The sequence below is a fragment of the Terrapene carolina genome, unplaced genomic scaffold (genome assembly GCF_002925995.2).
Source record: "Terrapene carolina triunguis isolate 2854851 unplaced genomic scaffold, T_m_triunguis-2.0 Scaffold194, whole genome shotgun sequence".
Lineage (NCBI taxonomy): Eukaryota > Metazoa > Chordata > Testudines > Emydidae > Terrapene > Terrapene triunguis.
The window spans coordinates 4,837,981-4,857,741 of NW_020664545.1; the positions used below are offsets into that span (position 1 = coordinate 4,837,981).

Consider the following 19,761-nt stretch of genomic DNA (forward strand, 5'->3'; position numbering starts at 1 on the left):
TGTTGTTCCACAAACTTACACAGGATCGTTTTAGGGGTCAAGACAAAGATGCCACATTTATTATTAATCTGTAACTATTAGCAAATACCTCAATGCTTATACACATACACACACACACACACACACACCAAAATGTTCTGCAGCTGCTGGATAGTTACCAGTCCTGATTGTAGTTTGAGTTCGCAGCTTGGGATCGGAGCTCGTGGCAGCTAACTGGCCAGGAAAGCTGAGCACGAGGAGGAGCCGGGTCTCTGTCGGGCGCGCACCGATGCTCCTTGATGTTGATAGCAGAACGTTACCCAAAGTCTCTCCTCTCACCCTTCCTTTTTTATAGGAGTTTAGTTTGGATTCAAAGTTCCTAGGTCTCGCTGTGTCACGCCGCCTCTGGGTTTGGTGCTTGATCACCCGTCAATTGCAGGCGTGACTGTCAGCCTGGGACCTGGCTTTGATCTTCCTTCTGTTGTTTCTTTTTAGGGTGGATGCTTCTTGCTTGAGTTAGGGCTGTTGTCTAGTTTTTCAGCCGTTGGTATTTGAACTTTATCTCATCAGGACGGGCTGGTGCTGGAGGTTGATTTTATCACCCATGCATTTCTCATTTACACATCTTAACTAGACTAATAAAATTACAGCAGGGTTTGCAACAATGAAGGTTGCAGCAAGCCCTTACAAAATGGAGTAAGCGTTTTAAAATGGGGTTTGAATTACAATATGGCACAGAAGTTACAATGTAGGAAAAATGGAAAGTGTAATGAAAGTTACAATGTAGGCAAAATGGCAGGTGTTATGAAATGGTGAACAGAAGTTACAATGGTACAGGATAACTAAAAACAATTTCATTCATGAGTCCTACAACTTCATCATCCTCGGCCTCTGTTCCCCAGCTGTAAAATGGGGATGATAATCCTCCCTTTTACTGATTTGTCTGCTTAGACTGTAAGCTTTTTGTGGCAGGACAGTCTCTTGCTAAATTTTGGTGCAGCACGTGGTACGATGGGGGTTGTGATCTTGGCTGGGGCCTCTTGGTGCCATTGTAATACAAATAATGATAATTGATAGGTGGTGTCATGTTGGGATGGGAGAATAGTTAGTGCTGTTGCTGTGTATGCTGTACCTGTTTTGTGGCTACATAGAGGACTTTAGCTTTGGCACCTTTCACTAGTGCTCGGTTGTTTTTTATTAAATATGAAGATCAGAGTGACTGGTGCTGTCCTGTCCTTTGATCCTCTCTCATGCTGATCTGCACTTGGAGAGTCACAATCTAAGTGTTTCCAAAGAGTCTAACTGGGGTTCCTGTACATTGCACCAGCAGTTTTTCCTGCTGTGTCAAGAAACTGGGATTATAGATTTAAACCCCGCTTCTCTGAATAGCTGTCTTGGTTTACCAGTTCGTTTCGAAGCACCATGCAGCATGGATGTAACAACACTATCCATTTAATACTCTGAAATTAAACATGAGTGCAAGACAGAACCTTGGAGGTACCTTCTTACCGTCTCCTGTAACCAAGGGCTTTTCTTTCCATTTCAGGATTCTTCATACCTCGATGAGCTCTCCAACAACTCCCTCTTCTCATCCCCCGCGGACTCCCTCTCCGACATTGCTGATGCTCAGGACTTCCTGCCCGCCGACAGCCTGAACCATGTGCCAACAATATGGGATATAAACACGTCGCAACCAAACCAAATAGAGGTCAGTGAAAGTCCCTCTCCTTTCCTCACCACTCAGAAATTCAAACCTCGAGGCCTGATCTTGCAGTTCTCCTACCAAACAGCTGCCCCAGGACTTAGGAAATCCATTAGGGGTGAAGCAACCCTCCCTTCAGACCCAGATGAAGTGCTGCTGCCAGTGAAGCTGATTCAGTGTCTCAGGGAGGGCTCTGGACACCCCATTCTAATGACATTTCAAAGGGCTCCAGCTTAAAATAGGTTCCGTCCCTGATTTTGAACCTCTTCATTGTGGGTCCTCCATTGCACTTGTTGCACTGGCGTAGTCCATTGAAATCAGTGGAATGTTAGGACACACCTGTAAATAATACTTTGCACTCTTTCAAAGCACTGTACAAACATTAGCTTAGCCTCCCCACAGCCTGGTCAGGTAGGTATGTTCAGCATCCCAGTGAAAGTGTGTACTTAGAACATTCAGCCACCAAGCTGCCCGTATGAACGGTAGCTACAGTGTATTGTTGTGTTGGGTCCATTAGAAATATTTTCGGCTAGATCGTTATGCTACAGTGAGCTGTCCCAGTACCTATGTCTATCATACATTCCTTTTCTATGGCAAATATTTCTTCTTTTGTGACAGCAGTAAAATTCAAACCTTATATTGGTTTAAGAGTAGCCCCAAAACACTCTAGTTTTTAGTGTGGCTGCCCATTAAACAACATCCCACTCCCTCCTTTCCATCCAGTTAATTAGTACTGCTCATTTATTATTGTACAACCTGGAATCAGCCACTGGTATTGGGGAGGAGGTTGGATAGTTAGATGAACTGGTAGCATAGAAATGTGAGAAATCTCTAGTTTTGATTTTGTAGTGAGTGCTCACTACAATGCACTTTCGGTTTCCCGGTACACCACTGTCCTTTGTTTGCTGTCATACAGATCCCTGTGGAAAGCAAGTCTGATGCCAGCCTTGGCGACCCCATTAAAACTGGGTCGCAACACACTTTGGGGTCCCAATCCACAATTTGAGAACCGCTGATCTAAGGCTATGTCTGCAATACAAGCTAGGGGTGTGATTCCCATGCTCCGTCTTGAGTTTAGTGTGTAGGTGATGGATGATGTTGGTGGCCTGTGATATACAGGAGTTCAGACTAGATTATCTGGTGGTCTCTTCTGGCCTTAAACTGTAACTCTGACATGCTCTCTTTGAGCATACCCACCGGTTTCAGGTGAGTTTGTACTCACTGCTACCACGTTCACGCTGCTATTTGTACTTACGCTAGCTCAAGTGTGCAAACGTGAGCAGGAGACTCATAGCCCTAGCTTGTAGTGTAGACATAGCTGAAGATAGGTCGGTAACTAGACAAGTTTGAACCTAGAGCACAAGAAGCTTGAGGGGAAAGGAAGAGCTGAATCATTTTAATCAAAGAAATGTCTGAAGGGGCCACACTTGGATGCATTGAAGTTGCTGATGTCTTATTGTGCCCATTCTTTCATTTATTTTTTTAACTTGGAAGCTTAAAACACTGTTAAGACTGTAGCTCCTTCGGGTGTGTGTTTTCTAAACACATAAACTGAGTTCAGGATTTGACATGTGAAAAGTCTTCATGTACAAGCTATACAATAATAATATGCTGAGCAGCACAAAGAAAGCAAGAGAAATGGGTAATGTTTTGTGGGTGTGTGAAACTAACACTTTGTCAGAACAATAGCCACTGTTACTGTTGGATGCTGCCATTTATATCTTCCTGTCTGCCAATTAAAATTACCATCCTGAGCCATCACCTTCCTTCACACTGATTGGGTTCATAACAGGACAATTAGCTCAGTGGAGTTCCATTTGTCAGTGACTTCCTTGTGGAAAAAATAACTGGTTGTTTTGAACATTGTTTTATCTTTGCTTTCTGTATTCTGAGGGGTTTTTTTATCGATTGTTCCCAGCATTTCCTCACGGAATGAGTTAATTTAGTACATGCTGCACCAGGATTTCAGTTTCTTTTTTGCATAGGTGGCTATAATTCGCAGTATACTGGCAAAATAGATTACTTGATAGAGAGCACTGAGTGGTAGAGTTTTTTTAATCTGAATTTTCAGTACAAAATTTTCATTATATTAAAGAAGACAAGCGAGCGATGTATTGCAAGAGCATGAGGCGAAAGATTTAATTTTAACATTCAGCACATGATAATGTGAGTTTATTACACTGCTTGTATGATTGTTGCAAGATAAGCGTCATGTGAATAATCTCCCTCTGTGTATTTATTCAAACCACAATAATATTAATATTCCATAAGATTGCAAATGTTTTTGCTTTTGCATAGCCATATACTGCTTTAACAGAGCTGCAGTATAACAATGAGCTATCGGTTGTGCGATGTCAGGAATAACTCAGCCTGACATGATCCTAATCAGTTCTGATATGGTGATTTTATTCCATTTTGGTTGATCAAATATCTGTTTCCGTAGAAACAAGATAAAGCCATGAAACATTGTTAGGACACTTGTGAATTTCATTGTCTAAATTCAAAGCTCGTAATGTCTGATGTGTTAACTTTGGAAGCTTTTACAAGTGAAGGCTAGTGAGGCAGTACCAGCCAGCATCCTCCTTTGACACATCCCAGGCTCCTGCATGCACTCTGCTTATGGGAATTGCATTGCTGGTCCTGCTAGTCCAGGGTCCTATGTCTGATGGTGACTAGGACCAGATGCTTCAGAAAAGGTGCAAGAAGGTGCCTGGTAGACAGTTCTGGAATAAGCTCCCTATAGGGTAACCTTCTTCCTAACCCCTATCAGTTAGTAGTTAGTTTATGCCCTGAAACATGAGGGTTTGACCTTTTTTTTTTTTTTTTTCATATTGACATAGCAATAGAATCTCTCATTGTATTTAATCCTCTTTAAAATCTTACTAAGCTCTCTGCATCAATGATGTCATGTGGCAGTGAGTTCCACCAGCGAATGATAGGTTACGTAAAGAGCATTTCCTTTTTTCAGTTTTACATCTGTTGCCTTTTAGTGGGGGAGGGTGCCTACTCAGTGTGAGAGGAAGAACATTTGGAAAACACTTCACAATTAGACTCTGCATTTCTAAGCTTCACTGATAAACTCTGATCCCATATGCTGTATATACAGCCTCCATTCAGAATGTGGTTGACTACACCCCTGAGAAGGGGGAATAGATGGACTCCATGACAGGCCTTATTTGCCCATCCCGGATGAGATGTTACAACTAATAGGGGGAAGAGGCGTTTATAACGACACGTTAGTTCTGTTTTATCATTTCAGGAAGAGGGACAGTGGGAAGGAAAACCACCCTGCAAAATATCTTAGGCATTCAGCAGACAAAACACACTTGCATAATTTGTGCGGGGATTGTGAAATGTCATTTTAAAATACTCATTGCAATCTAATATGATTTCTCACAAACATTTCAAAAGAACCCCTTGAGTTCTTCAAATCAGTAAAGCAAAGATTTACCCTTTGAAGCCTGCAGCTGGAGTTTTCTTGACCAGTCAATGCATTTTAGTAATGTTGATCATTCAAGGCACTTTTTAAAAACTGAGAACCTTTCTCCCAGCCAGATTCAGAGGAGTAATATTTATACAAAGAGGAGTCAACTGACAATTTCATTTTCTATTGTAGTATTAGTGAGACAGGCACAAAAGGGAAATGAAATAAGGTAAGGAGGGAAAAAATTGAATAAAATGAAGATTCAGGTATGCAATTGTCAGTTGCTTTATTAAGTGAGCGTCTCTCCTGCATTCTTCCCTCTGTTCTTATATGTGGAGTGTACATCTTTTACACAGTGTTCTCCTACATGGAACATATGTTACAGAGAGGAGTAAACTAGTGAGTGGATCGGAAGAGAGAAGGGGAGGAATTGTAGAAATTAGAGTTGGAACTGGCCTATTAGATCATCCAGTCCAACTCCTTATCGCTGCAGGATTGTTCCCTGGTGTACATTTTCTAATGTCTCTACCAGTTATTATTAAATGCCCCAAGCAGTGGGACGTCCACCACTTTCTTTAGGACACTGTTCCACCTGAGATGAAGATCTAGGGGCACCAGTGAGAGCTGTGCGCAACAGCCATATTGGTATATCTGAGCTTATACGGTTTATACGTTGAAGATGCCATGAGTCAAGGAAAGATCTGGGTTATCTTTGCAATAAAGAATCATCTTTCCTTGTCAGAGCTCTGCCCTTCCATTCCAATGGTATGAGGAGATCTGAGTCTTTTCTAGCGCCTGAGTAGAAACTTCTGTACCTGCTCTCCAGCTTTCTTGGCACTGGAAACATCTCTGCCAGCTTCTTTCTGGTAAATCTGACTCAGGCTTCCAGTAATGAAGGACAATTTCTTGCTTGCTTGCTTGCTTTCTTTCTTAGTAAACAATTACAGAGTGTTTGCTTATGGCCTTCCAATGGCTCACTTCTGCCTTTGGAGGGTGTCTGTCTGTATAGGCTTGGCACCCGTCTCTGACTGTAAATTGGAAGCAATGTTGCTTATGGAGCAGTTGATTACTTTTAGACTCCGTGATTTGCTGGCCTGACTTTGTTCTTCCTTTCAGGAAATTCCAGTATGATTTTGGTAGTGTAGAGCCAGAAAAAGGTTCTCATCAATTGTGTCTTCCCAGCTGGAAGTGTCTTGGGAGCCCTCTTTACTAGTTGTGGTCTGGTGCCTGCAGATGTTATGACAATAATGAGCTCTGACGTAGCACTTTTCATCCAGAGATCTCCAGCTATCCCATACTGCAGTATGAGCCCATTGGTTGATGACTCCCAGGGTTCCTGGTTGAGTTCCCCAGTGCAGAATGAAGCCACTGATGCCAATGAGCAGGAAGCGCTGAGAAAACCTGCAGCACCACTTTAGAGACTTAAACCCACAATGTTTCGGGAATGGTGCAGCAGGTTTCTACAGAGCTGCTTCCAAGACAGATAGGAAAACAGCCTTCTGTTCATGCATGCAGATCAATCTTAATCATTCCCACTGCAGAGAGAACTCATGGTGCCCTTGAGAACACCAGTCAGATGCTGAAAGGGATACTTGCCTTATAAATCCTCTGAAAGTGGCAGGATTTGTACATGTAATTCATTAACGAGTGGAAGGCGGGTGAATAAATACAGCGTGTCAAAGACAAGGCTACGCCCTGAGGAGTTCAGTGTTTGAGGGCAAACGTGGCGTTTCAAGATGACCCGTTTTAACACACATGCTGCTGTTACGACGTTGTAGGAAAGACTGCCATCTTGCAGGCACATTCGCATCATGGAAGGAAGCACACGCCTCGCCATGTCTGCCTGCACACACACAACATTCTCACTCTTCATGGGAAAATATCCATCTTGGCTAGTTCTCCAGCGTGCATGTGACACACAACTTGGAAGAGGCATGCAGAGCAAATCAAGCCACTGTAATACATAAGTACCTCAGTCCTGGGCACAGGACAAAAGTGGATTGTTTTTGTGCTTTCCTTTCATGAGCTGTCACTGTTGGTTTGGATGGATGGGTATTAAAGCTGCTTTCTCAGATGTGTGTTTTCTATTCCAGCTGTTCTCTCCCAGCAGACCGTTCACAGGCTTAGAAAGTTTGGAAGACCATCCCCCAAACACCCCACTCCTCATAAGCTATCAGGTGAGGAAGAGCATCTGACTCTGCGGGAACAGGCACGAGGCACTTACCCAGACATGAAAAAAAAGATCTGGCTAAAGGTCTCCCCTGGAAAAGCCATGATTTAAGAATCAGTCAGATGTTTCTCTAGCCACCGCCCTTCCCCCACAGAGTCTTACATTTCCCTCATTGGAACTTCACTGATTTGAGGGAGTGATATCTGCTTCCTCTACAACTGAGCTCTAAACCACATTAGCTAACAGTATTTAAAGGCTATTCTGGTTTAAAATGATGTGGTTTGGCACCCACGGTAGGTGGGATCAGGCTGTGTTCTAAACTGGTTTCGATCCTTTGTGTAGCTCAAGTTAGAGCACAGTTGGGTCCTGCTCACACTGGCCAGCCAAACCGTCTTAGAAACTGCTCTTATCACTGCTCCTTAGTACAGTATGGACTGGGCTCTAAAGGTGGCTTGCAATACAGTTACTGGACCACATGGGAGAGGCCCCCTCAGTCAGTTTGCCCTGTGCTGCTGTGTCGTATCAATGAGACGAGTTGAAGTTGAGGGGCAAGTTTGTGTGCTTGGGATGGGAGGGTTTAAATGATGGTACTTGGCATGTACCTAATACCCACATGTCCAAAGCTCTGTGGGATATTAATATTCAATCAACATCCTGTGTAATTTCAGTCGCAGACTCCGGTGGAGGAGGATGACGAAGGTGAGGAGGAAGAAACGGAGGAGTTGGGGCACACGGAGACCTATGCAGATTATGTACCGTCAAAATGTGAGTTGCGTGGCAGCTTTTTCGTTTTGCCTCGCTGTCCGACCTGGGAAGCTGATTTTGAAGCCCTTGCTGCTCAGCCTAATGTTCCCTGTTTTCTGCAGCGGGGGACAGTGGCGTTGCATTGCAGCCCCCTACATGCACATTTTTGAAGCTAAGCTTTGCAGGCCGGCTTACCTGAGCCCGTATGCTGTTCCACTCTCGGTGGTCTCCCTGGTTTAACAGCAGACCTGGCCGTTGCTTTTTATTGAGGGTGGGGCTGAGCAGATTTTCAGCCATCTCCATTTCCCCCTGAAAAAAAGGGCTGGCGATATTGGGGATTCCCAGGAATCCTTTTGCCAAAGGGAGCAAAGTGCAGTGTTTAGAAGAAACATATAGTCAGGACCTCTTTGTTCTATTCCCAACTCTGCTGCTGGCTGACTGGCCTGGGGGAAGTCACTTAACCTCTTTGCCTCAGTTCCCCGTCTGGAAGATGGGGATACGCTTAGCACTCGGGTGTTGGGAAGTTTGTGAAGTGCTTTGAGGTCCTTGGATGAAATGCTCCATAGAAGTGCAAACATCAATTATTTGACTGTTTCCTGTGTCTCCCTTCCAGCTAAGATTGGGAAGCAGCACCCGGACCGCGTGGTTGAAACAAGCACTCTCTCCAGCGTTCCCCCGCCTGACATTACCTATACCCTGTCCCTTCCGAGCTCAATTGCCGACAACGGGTTACTCTCTGCACTACAGCTGGAGGCCATCGTTTATGCCTGCCAGGTACGCCAGATCCACCTTGCTCAGCTCTCTTCCATGGGCAGATAGTAATAAAAATACACTGTGCCATTCTTAAATAACTTGTTCAGCTGAGTTTCCAAATAGCCTCTTGCATAGAAAATAGAACTTGGAAGCATTGGATTTGGACACCGATTTTAAATGCCTTGTAAAAGGGCGTGATGTCTAAAGCAAGGGGACTGGGAATGAAGACTCATGGGACCTGATTTTCAAAGGTGCCAAGTGCCCTCTGCTCCCATTGACTTCAGCTGGAATTGCGGGTGCTCAGCATTTCTGATGATCAGGCCCTGGGGACCTATTTCCTGCTCTGCCACTGTGTTGTCACTTAACTCTCCAGGCTTCAGTTTACTTTGAGACGTGTGCAAGACCTGCCTCCGTGGGAGCTGTGAGGGTTAACTGGTGAGGTGCTCTGAGCCCCTCAGATGAAAGGCGCTAGCAAAGGGCGAATCAGGGTTAATTCCTAATTCTGGTTTTGAATTTGCAGCAACATGAAGTTTTACTACCCAACGGGCAGCGAGCTGGGTTCCTCATTGGGGATGGTGCTGGGGTTGGAAAGGGCAGGACAGTTGCCGGGATCATCTTTGAAAATTATCTGAAGGGCAGGAAGAAATCTCTGTGGTAAGTTTCCCTTCTTTACTGTAAGAGCTTGGAGAGTTAACTTAAGGCCAGGCGCCAGGAATTCCTGAGTGCCAGCTTTGTAGCTGACTCACTCTGTGGCCTTGGGCAAGTCATTTCCACCTCTCTGTGCCTGTCTGCCGAAAAGATTTACTCTGCAGGGGAGATGTGAGGATTAATCATTGTTAGTACAACACTTTGGAGAGGCAAATCACGTACCAAGTGGAGAGGACACTAGAGCCTGTTCCTACTCCCTTTGAAGTCGAGGGGAGATATCCCTGGCCATGTGTGGTGCAGAATCAAGCCCCTAACAGATGGGTTTGTACTGCAGAATCCCTGCACATCTTGTCACAAATGGCAGTTCCTGTTCAGGACTTGAGGCTGCTGTAGTATCTTGTTTTGAGGTGCATGGGAAGTTTTGCTACACCTCCAGTGTCTGTAGTCAGAACTATTGATCTCATACTTGCATGTGCACTAAACTCTACATAGGCTGTCTCTTCCTCAAGACAACCAGCTCCTCTGCTCTCTTTTAGGTTCAGCGTCTCCAATGATCTCAAGTATGATGCTGAAAGAGACCTGAAGGACATTGATGCCCCCAACATTCCTGTGCATGCTTTAAACAAGGTAGGGAGGAGAATTCAAGACCGTTTTTTTGGTGAGGGAGGGAGGAAGCCTACTACTGACAGCTGGTAGGTGAAATGGTCCTAAACAAAGCATGTGACTCACCTGTCCTTGCCTTCGTGTCATGTTCGTGCTACAGACAATAGCAATCAGTGGCCTGGTTATTGTTACTGTCCTTGCCCTGTGCTGTTTCCACTGTAGACTCTCCTGCCGTAGTTACATACGTGTGATGCTCCTGTGTTGGTTTGGGAACTTCGATTTCTGCAAATCTAAGCAGTGGCTCAACGCGAGTGCAACCTCTAGTGGCAGGGCCACGTGGCGCGTGCATCATGTTAATTGTTCCTGGAGTGGTTTTGTAATGGCGAATGTTGGACCTGGTACAGCTGTATTGTTAAGACCTTATTATTCGGCAATTCCAGGCCCCAGGGAAGAACAGTCAATGGGCCCCTAGCCTGCGCGGACGTGGTCTGCATGTCTGGTGCCCAGCGAGCTGCTGCCGCCTGCGCTGGCTGGTGCCTCGCGAGCTGCCAACTGCGCAGCTGAGTGTGCTCTTCCGGCACGGCCAGGGCTTCCACATGCCTGCCCGGCTGCCTTCGCCGCCACCGGTACCACCCCGCGCACACCTAGGAGCCTGTCCTGCTGCCCACGTGGGCAATTTAAAAGGGCTTGGGGCTGCCGCTGTAGTGGCCGGGGGCCCCCGAGCCCTTTTAAATTGCCCGGGCCCCCGACCCCTGTCAGCGGGCCTGCCCTTTTCTGATCTTGTTGGGGAAGAGGGACATACAGATCCAAGTTTTCTCCCTGTAAGGGCTGCCAAGCATGCAGTGCTGTGGACTCTCTAAACATGCATCTAATTTCAATCCAGCTGAGTTAGTGCATCTCTTAACCGTCTCCTTTTAACGGTCAGTGTCAAGCAGGCATGAAAATTAAATTGCCGCTTAAAGGAAACTGCCAGTGCTAAGTAGTAATTGTTCAGCAAGATATTCCATACCCCTGTTCTAGTCTCCAGATCATTCACAGCCAGCTTGAACCTGTCAAGCTGCCTGCTAGTTTCTCCGAACGCTTGTGGCCTGATTTTCAGAGGCATCGAGCACCCACAATTCCCATTTAAATCAATAGGATGCGCATGTGGTCAGAACCTCTTAAATCAGCCCATTAGTCCATTGAGTCCACTGTGTCCTCAGAATCTAAAGGGCTCTGAATAGCACTTTCTTCAAATTGAGGGGTATCTTTTTCCTTCCTATAATTAACTTAGTTACAGATGAAGTCTAATGATCCTGGAAGCTAAACAATAATCTCCCCTTCAGTCAAACAGGAAGCCATCTCTAAAAAAGGAAACAAACCAGAGGAGAGAATATTTAAAATAAAAACAGTTTAAGCATTCTACGCCGTTGATTAAAAAGAATTAAGTGACTTCGGTCAGCCAAGAAATTGAAGTCCAAGTAAAGTTTCCACTCTTCGTTAAAATGCATGCGGATGTGCGCACATGCTGACGATTGGAGGGATATATCTAGGATTTTAAAGTCCCCGTAATCATGGCATCTCTGTGCCAAATACTAGCATTAAAGAAGTCAGTTATTAGCAAACTTTCTTCCCCACTCTCTTCCCATATGGGCTCTGTGATGTGGCAATTGCTTATAAAAAGCAGATGTGTACGCCCTGTATCGTCACATTAAAAAGTCATCTGCCTTCACCAGTTTTGGGTTTGGACAGGGGATGGAATCAAATGAGCTATAAATAGCATTGTAAGTGTCCTCTTTCTTTTGCCTTCCCCCTGTAGATTAAATATGGTGACACAGCTACCTCAGAAGGAGTCCTATTTGCCACTTATTCTGCTCTGATTGGTGAAAGCCAGGCAGGCGGACAGCACAGGACGCGATTAAAGCAGATTTTGGACTGGTGCAGGGAGAACTTCGACGGAGTTGTATCCTAAAGAAATAGCAACATGCTTGTAATTGTGCTTCCAAAGTGAACAAAGATCACCGAGAGCACGGCTATCAGCTTGGGGCTTGTGGTGGATGTTCCAGTGCTGTAAGGAGCGAGGGGGGCGGGAAGCCCTCAGTTCTCCAGAAAACAGTGTAGCTGTGGAACGGGTGGGCGTTTCAGAAAAATCTAAGTGATTTAGCAGCACAGTTCCCATTAAAAGTCACTAGAATTTGTGTTACTGAGGCCCATTTGAAAATCCCACCAGTGAGAGTGCCAGCGGGTGAGCACGGGGAGAGTCAGGGGTGTATTTGAGTAACAAGCCTTTTCAGCTTTCATCCCCCTTGGCACGTGTTTGGGTAGTGGGGCACCATTCAATAGGAAATAACAGGGTGGAGATTTAGCACAGGCTTTGGAAAGCCGGGGCCCGGGGAGAGTGGAGTACAAGGCTTCATGCTGCTGTGGAGTTGGTCCGCACGCTGAATGTTTGATGGTGGTTCAGTTCCACTGGAGGGACATGGATCGTATTTTTCTCTCTTCACCCAGCCATTATCAGCATTGGTATTTATTTGTATTCCCATAGCAGACTGCGCGTCCTTTCTCCTTGACTAACGTTCCCTTGCAGATTGTGTTTGATGAATGCCACAAAGCCAAAAATGCCAGCTCCACTAAAATGGGCAAAGCAGTGTTGGACCTTCAGAACAAACTGCCTCGAGCTAGGGTCGTCTATGCCAGTGCCACAGGTGAGAGTCTATACCATGTGATTCCCAAGACCCCAGGTATAAACATGCAGAAGCTGCCCAATGCTCCAGTCCTCCCCATGCGGAAGATGTCCATAGCCCAGGTTAACTGCTATGGGGCTGATCAAAAAACACATGTTGTAAAATTCAATTTTAAACAGCAGAAATGGACGCTCCTAGAGGGTGTGATGAAGCATCAGATGCTCTAATCCCGTGTTTCATCTTAACGCAAAGGACGGCAAAGCAGGACTCCTAGATTCTGTTCCCAACTCTGCCACTGATCTGCCATGTGATCTTTGGGCAAGTCACTTTAACTTCCCTCTGCCTGTTTATTCATCTGTATAGTAACGCTGACCTGATGGGTGTATTGTGAGGATTAGCGTTTGTAAAGCTCCCTGAAGCCTCTGCTGAAAGGCACTGTGGAAGTGTGAGGAATAACCCTCCTTTTTAAAATGCTTCCATATGTTTCTAAGCTCTCCAGAGTGAGGGTTCACCTGAGGCCTCCTGCCCGTCACTTGAAGAGGTTGCCTGAGGCAAAACTATTTATAGTTGTGTCTTTGCTAACAGCACATTCTATTCATACAGGTGCCTCTGAGCCAAAAAACATGATTTACATGAGCCGGCTAGGGATCTGGGGGGAGGGAACCCCCTTCAGAGCGTTTGATGAATTCCTCCATGCAATTGAAAAGAGGTAGGTCATGGGAGACCTTTCTGGTTTTCCCTTACACTAATCCTGTATTTGGCAACAGCCTTCATTTGGGTTGGGGAAAAACCACTGGCTTTGAACCAGTAGCTTACTGGCTGTGTCGTTTCAGCTCCCTTGTGATATGCAATGTATCTGGCTAATACGTTCCAAGCCATCCCACAGATCTTACAGCGAATGCTTTGTCCCTATTTCATGACGGGTGTTAAATGCCACAGTAACTGCCAATATCTCTGCAGAATAAAAGGAAAAATTATTTTTTATTGGGCCAGGCAGTGAAGAAAGCAATACAGTGTGATGGTTAGCAGAGGGGATTTACAGTCAGACCACCTGACACTGTTTCTGGTTCTGTCACAGACTCAGTAGGGTGTGGGAAAACAGAACGGTGAAGTGACTCACCCACCTGTGAAATGGGGATAAGGCCTGCTATGTAAATGCCAGGATTGTGTGGTCCAGTCTATTATGATTTGAAGACAACTTAAGCAAGATGCCAAAGCAAAACCTCCAAGAGGTTCTGAATCTCCAGACAAGCCTACTCCACACGGCCACTGTGCAGGGGAAAGGGATTTCGTAACTGGCTGTCTCTCTTCCCCCCCCTTCCTCCTTTTCTGCGTAGGGGTGTTGGTGCAATGGAAATTGTGGCTATGGACATGAAAGTGAGCGGAATGTACATTGCCAGGCAGCTCAGTTTCTCTGGAGTCACTTTCAAGATAGAGGAAATCCCACTGGATCGGCAGTACGAGCTTGTCTACAACAAAGCAGCGCAGCTGGTGAGCTAGTGTTTCTCTGTAGATCCCCAGCATCCCGCATTCCTCCCCAGAGAGCTACTGTCTAATCCCGTGTTTTGTTTTTGGGGGGGCCGGGGGGGTTGTGAAGAGGAATATTTTACTCAAGAAGTTGAATGCATTTAACTACTGCCTCCTGCTTCTTAACGAGCATGGGGCTCATTCAGTCATTTGATCAGCTCCGTTGACATTGTGACAGAGGACTCGTTGGCGTGGATTGATTTTCTGGTGGGGTTGTATGCCAGGTGGGGGTGGGGGGGCGTCCGCTTTTCCTGTTGTCTGTATATATGAAATATATATGTGTGTGTACGACCAGGTCTTCAGATGGGTGAGAACGGATGACTCTTTATTTTTTACTCAATGATTTTTGACCAACTTTCTAGTGGGTTTCAAACGTTAAGTGCTGAATACTGGTAGAGTCTCATTAGTATTAATTATCGTTTGTATTGTGGTAGCACCTAAGAGCTGAAGTCATGGGCCAGGATCACTTTGTGCTAGGTGCTGTAGAGATGCAGAACAGAGTTTAATCATCCTCCTTAATCAGCACATGGGAGGATGTAAGGGGACATTAGAGTAGCTGCAACCCAAAATTTAGGTTTGATTTTTTTAAAAAAGAATGGATGGTGTTAGCTTATAAAACTTAAAGAAATATTTCAGTGGCTGCTGCTGCTTCTTTCATGTCATCGTAAACGGCCCTTGCTTGGATTTAACAATTCCCTTGCAGTGTTTGCAACCCAGACATTGCAGCGTTGGGCTGAGGCAGAAGGTGGGAATTGACGGTCTCTTCATTGTCCTAGCTAAATGAAGCACAAGTAAACAAAGAGCATAAATAGGGAAAATATATTTGATATTCAAAGCCCTGATGGTTTTAATAACCTTATGTGTTACAGTGACATGAGTTAGGGACTGGAGTATTAACCTGGCCCTCTTGTGTGTGCTTTCAGTGGGCAGAGGCGATGGTGGTGTTCCAGCAAGCGGCTGACTTTATTGGCTTGGAGTCTCGAAAGTCCTTGTGGGGTCAGTTCTGGTCAGCTCATCAGCGCTTCTTCAAATATCTTTGCATTGCTGCTAAAGTCCGACGCCTCGTTGAGCTTGCCAAGGAGGATCTGGCAAAGGACAAGGTACGGTATTAGAAACCAGGTGCAAAGGGTCAATAAGCGTTAGTCCAACGACATCCGTTATGCATAGGCATTCAGGTGAATCATCGCTGGTGATAGTCATCTTTGACGCCTGTTGTCTTTCTGCAGAATAAAACCACTTTGAATGTTGAGGCCCAGACATGCGTTGTAGAGAACACAACCTCTGTACAAACTGAGGAGAGTGGGGTAAAAGACTGGAATGAGGGTATTTTCATGCACTTGGACACTAGTCTGTGATTGTGTGCAGTGAAAAGGCAGTATATATCTTCTTATATCCTTGACCTAAAGGCATCTAGCCTCCATAGGTGAAACCAGGATTTCAAGTGTTTAATTTCCCATAGTTCAGAATGAATGTTGATGTTTCTTGGCGTTGTTTTATGGTAAACATGAGCAAACGTACTTGAAACAGCATTCTGAGTCGAGTTAGAGTTGAAAGATGTCCTGGATTCTCCAACTCTGCATGGTTAAATACACTTGGCATTGCATTCATTTGACTGGGCAGAGAGAGATGCTGGGGAAATCAGTTAGTTGTAATGATAAAGCATCATAACAATGTTTCTTAACATCGTGGCTGCGTGTATAACCTCAGGCACTGAAAGACAGAGGCTTCAGCAGGAGCCCAGTTTTAGAGCCAAGATATTACTGTGTGTATCTGGGAGGAGTTGGGGTTGAATGTAGAAGGTGCTGGCAAACCGTGAAACGTAATCTCTTCTGGAGCTGATAATGGTTTGCTGAGTGTTGATGCCCAGCAAAATGTAGCATGACCTCATCTCGCTAACACACGGCCATGCTGCCCTTTTGATTTCTCCCCAGTGTATTGTCATCGGGCTCCAGTCCACTGGCGAAGCTCGCACCAGGGAGGTCTTGGACGAGAATGACGGGCACCTAAACTGTTTTGTCTCCGCTGCAGAGTGAGTTAAACCCCCTTGTGCTTTGAAGGGCAGGAATCCGGGGAGGCTCAAAGGCACAGTGAAGCGGGCTCTGTACCAGGGCTGCTTGCACTTTGTGGTCCTGTGAATGCAATTCCTCGAATCCTAAATGAGCTTCACAGACCGAGGACACTGTTTTAAGACACTGTTTCCAAAAGTGACTGTATGTGCTAAGAGCCTTGAAATCGGAGTGCAGTGGCCTTTCCTGCTCTTCCACATGCAGCTGTAGTAATGGCGTGCGCACGAGGACAGCCAGATGTGCAATAGCCTGATTCGTGCACCCAGATGCAGGTGTGCGTGGGCACAACAGGCACACCCGCATTTCTGTGGGAACTTCCATCTCACCCACTCTGAAAAATGCAACCCTCAAAACTGTGAAAAGAGGAAAACTATTTTTAAAGGTACCGGATTAAAAACAAGTGAGCAAGATAATCTGATTCAGAGACCGATCTTGAGATCTTACAAACGTGCTGGAAGGTGAGATGGCACCCCAGGATTTTGGACTATCTCTTTTTGTCCCACCAGAAATCCTGGTTTCAAGAACATTGTCTTTCAGCATCAGTCGAAAGCAGAACGTAGCATTAGATTGCCTTGTCCCAGTAATGCACTAGTTTGTGGTGGTTTGGTTTATGTATTTCTGCATCAGTTAATCTGAGAGCTGACGGTACCCAGTGCACAGTCAGCTGTGGATGATGAGGAACATCTTAAAAAGCACTGAGTCCCATTTTCCAAAGTATCCTGGGCACTGTAGGAGCCTAAATCCTTGGCTTTCAATTAAACTTAGGCACCTAACTCACTTAGGTGCTTTTGAAGATGATCCCCTATTCCATGAACCCAGCTGCCCCTGCACATCAGGTGGCAGGAAACCAAACTGCCTGACTGGGATAAGACCCAGGTGAGTTACGTTTCCTTAGGACCTGTGCAATCAGCAGGGCTGCTGTTAGATTATTTTTGTTTGCATCAGTTTTTATTGCTGATGAAAACAACTGGAGCAAGCTAGACTTGGTGTGAGCTATCAAAGTGCCAAGCATCCCTGCTCTTCCAGGGTATCTCAGTTTTGGCCTATGCCATGCCAGGGGCACCGGTCCAGATATGATCCCACTCCCCCAGAGCAAATACTCGCTTGTTAACTGCTGTAGAATTGAAGCAAGTCAGGCTCCAACAGCTAAGTTGATTTCTGACCTGAGTTGGACATCTGCCTAACACAGGCCAGAAGAGGTCGTAATAGAGCTGGGGGTCGGGACCCCTCAGGGGGTCGCGAGGTTATTACATGGGGGATTGCGAGCTGTCAGCCTCCACCCTAAACCCTGCTTTGCCTCCAGCATTTATAAGGTGTTAAATATATAAAAAAGTGTTTTTCATTTATAAGAGGGGTCACACTCAGAGACTTGCTATGTGAAAGGGGTCACCAGTACAAATGTTTGAGAACCACTGTAGTAGAGGATCATAGTGGTCCCTCGTGACTCCTTGTTCAAAGGTGGTGCTGTTAGTGACCACTTGTGCTGGCCAGCTCTGTCCCCCTCCTGCGGGGCAGGTGTTTACTTGCTCGGCAGTACCATCTCCTAATGTGCCTGCTTCACAGTGTCCAATTGCAACTTCCTGGTTCTGAAGCCCTTCAGCAATAGGGGGGTGCTCTTAGGGGAGTGTGTTTGCAATGGAGCAGTTGCTGACAAAACAAGAAGGGAAGGACTGCTTGCTGTTTGTGCAGGGGAGTCTATAAAACTTTGTTAATGGGGATTCCAGTGGAGGAGGAGGAGAAAACACAGATGGTCAGAAGAATAGCAAGCTGGATTTCATGGCAAGGAGACTCAGAACCTGAATCCTGGCTTGAAGGAAGCAAAGTGACTCTCAGCCTTCTCTGGGTCTCAGCTCTGTACCCAGAGCCAGTCCAGCACTGAGGGCAAAGGGCCTTTCCAGTACCACATAATAGGTATTGTTTAACTCCCACTCTGGTCTGAGAGCCCCTCCTCTATTCCCCAAATACCCCGTCTCACAGCAGGTGGGAATCATGCCCATACCTCTCAGCTGTTGCTTTCAACATTTGTTTCAGCCCAAGCTCATTTAGCGCTGCCTCCTCATTGCACATGGGCCCAGTCCCTCCCAATCCAGCCAGCATTGAAGCATTTACTCTTTCGTTTGCAGTACAGCCCACAAAAGCATCCATTTGATTTCCACCTCTTCTGATTTTTCCATCCAACTAGACCCACAGTGTGTTCCATGTTTTGTCACTGGCCTTTACCTTGCGGGCAAGTAGTTCTGCTTTAGGTTAATCAAAGCACATTCGTTAGACAACCATGACTCAGAGTCTCCGCCATTTCAGGCAGGTCAGTTACACGGCACAGGGTTGGAACCGCTAGCCCACATAACACCCAGAGAAGATGTTGGATGTTGGAACGTACTGGATTTTGCAGTAACAACTTCCAAACATAGAGAGCATCACACTTAAACCTTGCTCTCAGTTACTCTGACGTTTGTGCTGTTTTGGCCTGTCCCATGGCCGCGCGATGCCCATGGCATTTTGTGTTTATATTGCAACAGCTCCCTGGCACGGCTGTGCTGCCTCCGTTCAGCAGGAGTAGCAGGCAGTCTAAAGCAGAGAGCATTTCTCACCACAGCATTCACTCCGTGTGCATACCGTAAGGCTGAGGTCCTGCTGGAGCGAGCCAAGCTCTCTTGTTTCACTCGCGCTGTTTGCCATCAGAACCCTCTGGTGAAATGCAGCCTCCTCCTCTCCATTCGAGTTGCTGTGATTCCTCAGATCCAAGCTGTACTAATCGATAATTGTTCAGGACTCACTAACAGTTAGAGAATGCTTGGTTTGGCCCATTTTCCCATTAAATATATCGATCTCTTAAATACCCATTGATACATTATAACCAGTAGATGTTCCTACTCCTGGTAGCTAGAATAAATTTTGCATCTTACTTTCAGAGGCGTCTTTCTATCACTAATTCAGAAGCACTTTCCTTCAACCAAAAGAAAGAGAGAAAAAGGAACTGGCATTAAAAGAAAACGTAAGACCTCCTTCCACCGCCCAACGTCTGACCTCCTGCCTTTCCGCCTCGCCCCAGCTACTCAGCCTTTTCGTCTCCTTTTCCCTTCCCCACTTCATGCTTTGCCTTGGTTTGGGTTTGCCCTCCCTTAGATCCCTTGCTACAGTCTCTCACCCTAGGCATGTCGCTAGTTACAGCTCTCCATGTCATCTTTCCCCCCCGCAACTCACCTCCCTTCCACCAAATCACTTCCTAGCCCCTGGGATTGCCCAGTAGCCATGCCCTTTCCCCCTGCAATGCAGACTGCTAGACTGACAGGCAGATTTTGCTAGACTCCCAGCTGCACATCTGAGGCCCTCTTGCAGCCAAGGGGTTTTTCTCCTCTACCCCTTACATATAGGGTGGCAGGTGCCCTGGAAAATACTCAGTTATCTACCCTATTCCTGGCTGCGGCTGCAGGTAAGAACTGTCTCCTGTACCACCTGTGTTCCCTCTGTGCTGGGTTCCT

At 46.0% G+C, this 19,761-nt stretch overlaps 1 protein-coding gene across 3 annotated transcripts in view; it reads left to right on the forward strand.

Moving 5' to 3' along the window:
* The window catches only part of SBNO2 (strawberry notch homolog 2), a 106,145-nt gene that overhangs the window by 69,159 nt on the left and 17,225 nt on the right, over nucleotides 1-19,761 (forward strand). For 2 of the 3 annotated variants that reach the window (XM_026654932.1, XM_026654934.1), the window contains 13 exons: nucleotides 1,526-1,687; nucleotides 7,199-7,282; nucleotides 7,944-8,040; nucleotides 8,633-8,793; nucleotides 9,293-9,426; nucleotides 9,957-10,047; nucleotides 11,822-11,965; nucleotides 12,590-12,707; nucleotides 13,290-13,395; nucleotides 14,024-14,177; nucleotides 15,137-15,313; nucleotides 16,145-16,242; nucleotides 19,192-19,274. In XM_026654932.1, the coding sequence (XP_026510717.1) occupies nucleotides 1,526-1,687; nucleotides 7,199-7,282; nucleotides 7,944-8,040; nucleotides 8,633-8,793; nucleotides 9,293-9,426; nucleotides 9,957-10,047; nucleotides 11,822-11,965; nucleotides 12,590-12,707; nucleotides 13,290-13,395; nucleotides 14,024-14,177; nucleotides 15,137-15,313; nucleotides 16,145-16,242; nucleotides 19,192-19,274 (1,609 nt within the window). The remainder of the gene's footprint in view (nucleotides 1-1,525; nucleotides 1,688-7,198; nucleotides 7,283-7,943; nucleotides 8,041-8,632; nucleotides 8,794-9,292; nucleotides 9,427-9,956; nucleotides 10,048-11,821; nucleotides 11,966-12,589; nucleotides 12,708-13,289; nucleotides 13,396-14,023; nucleotides 14,178-15,136; nucleotides 15,314-16,144; nucleotides 16,243-19,191; nucleotides 19,275-19,761) is intronic. The other variant, XM_026654933.1, reaches the window with a different exon arrangement.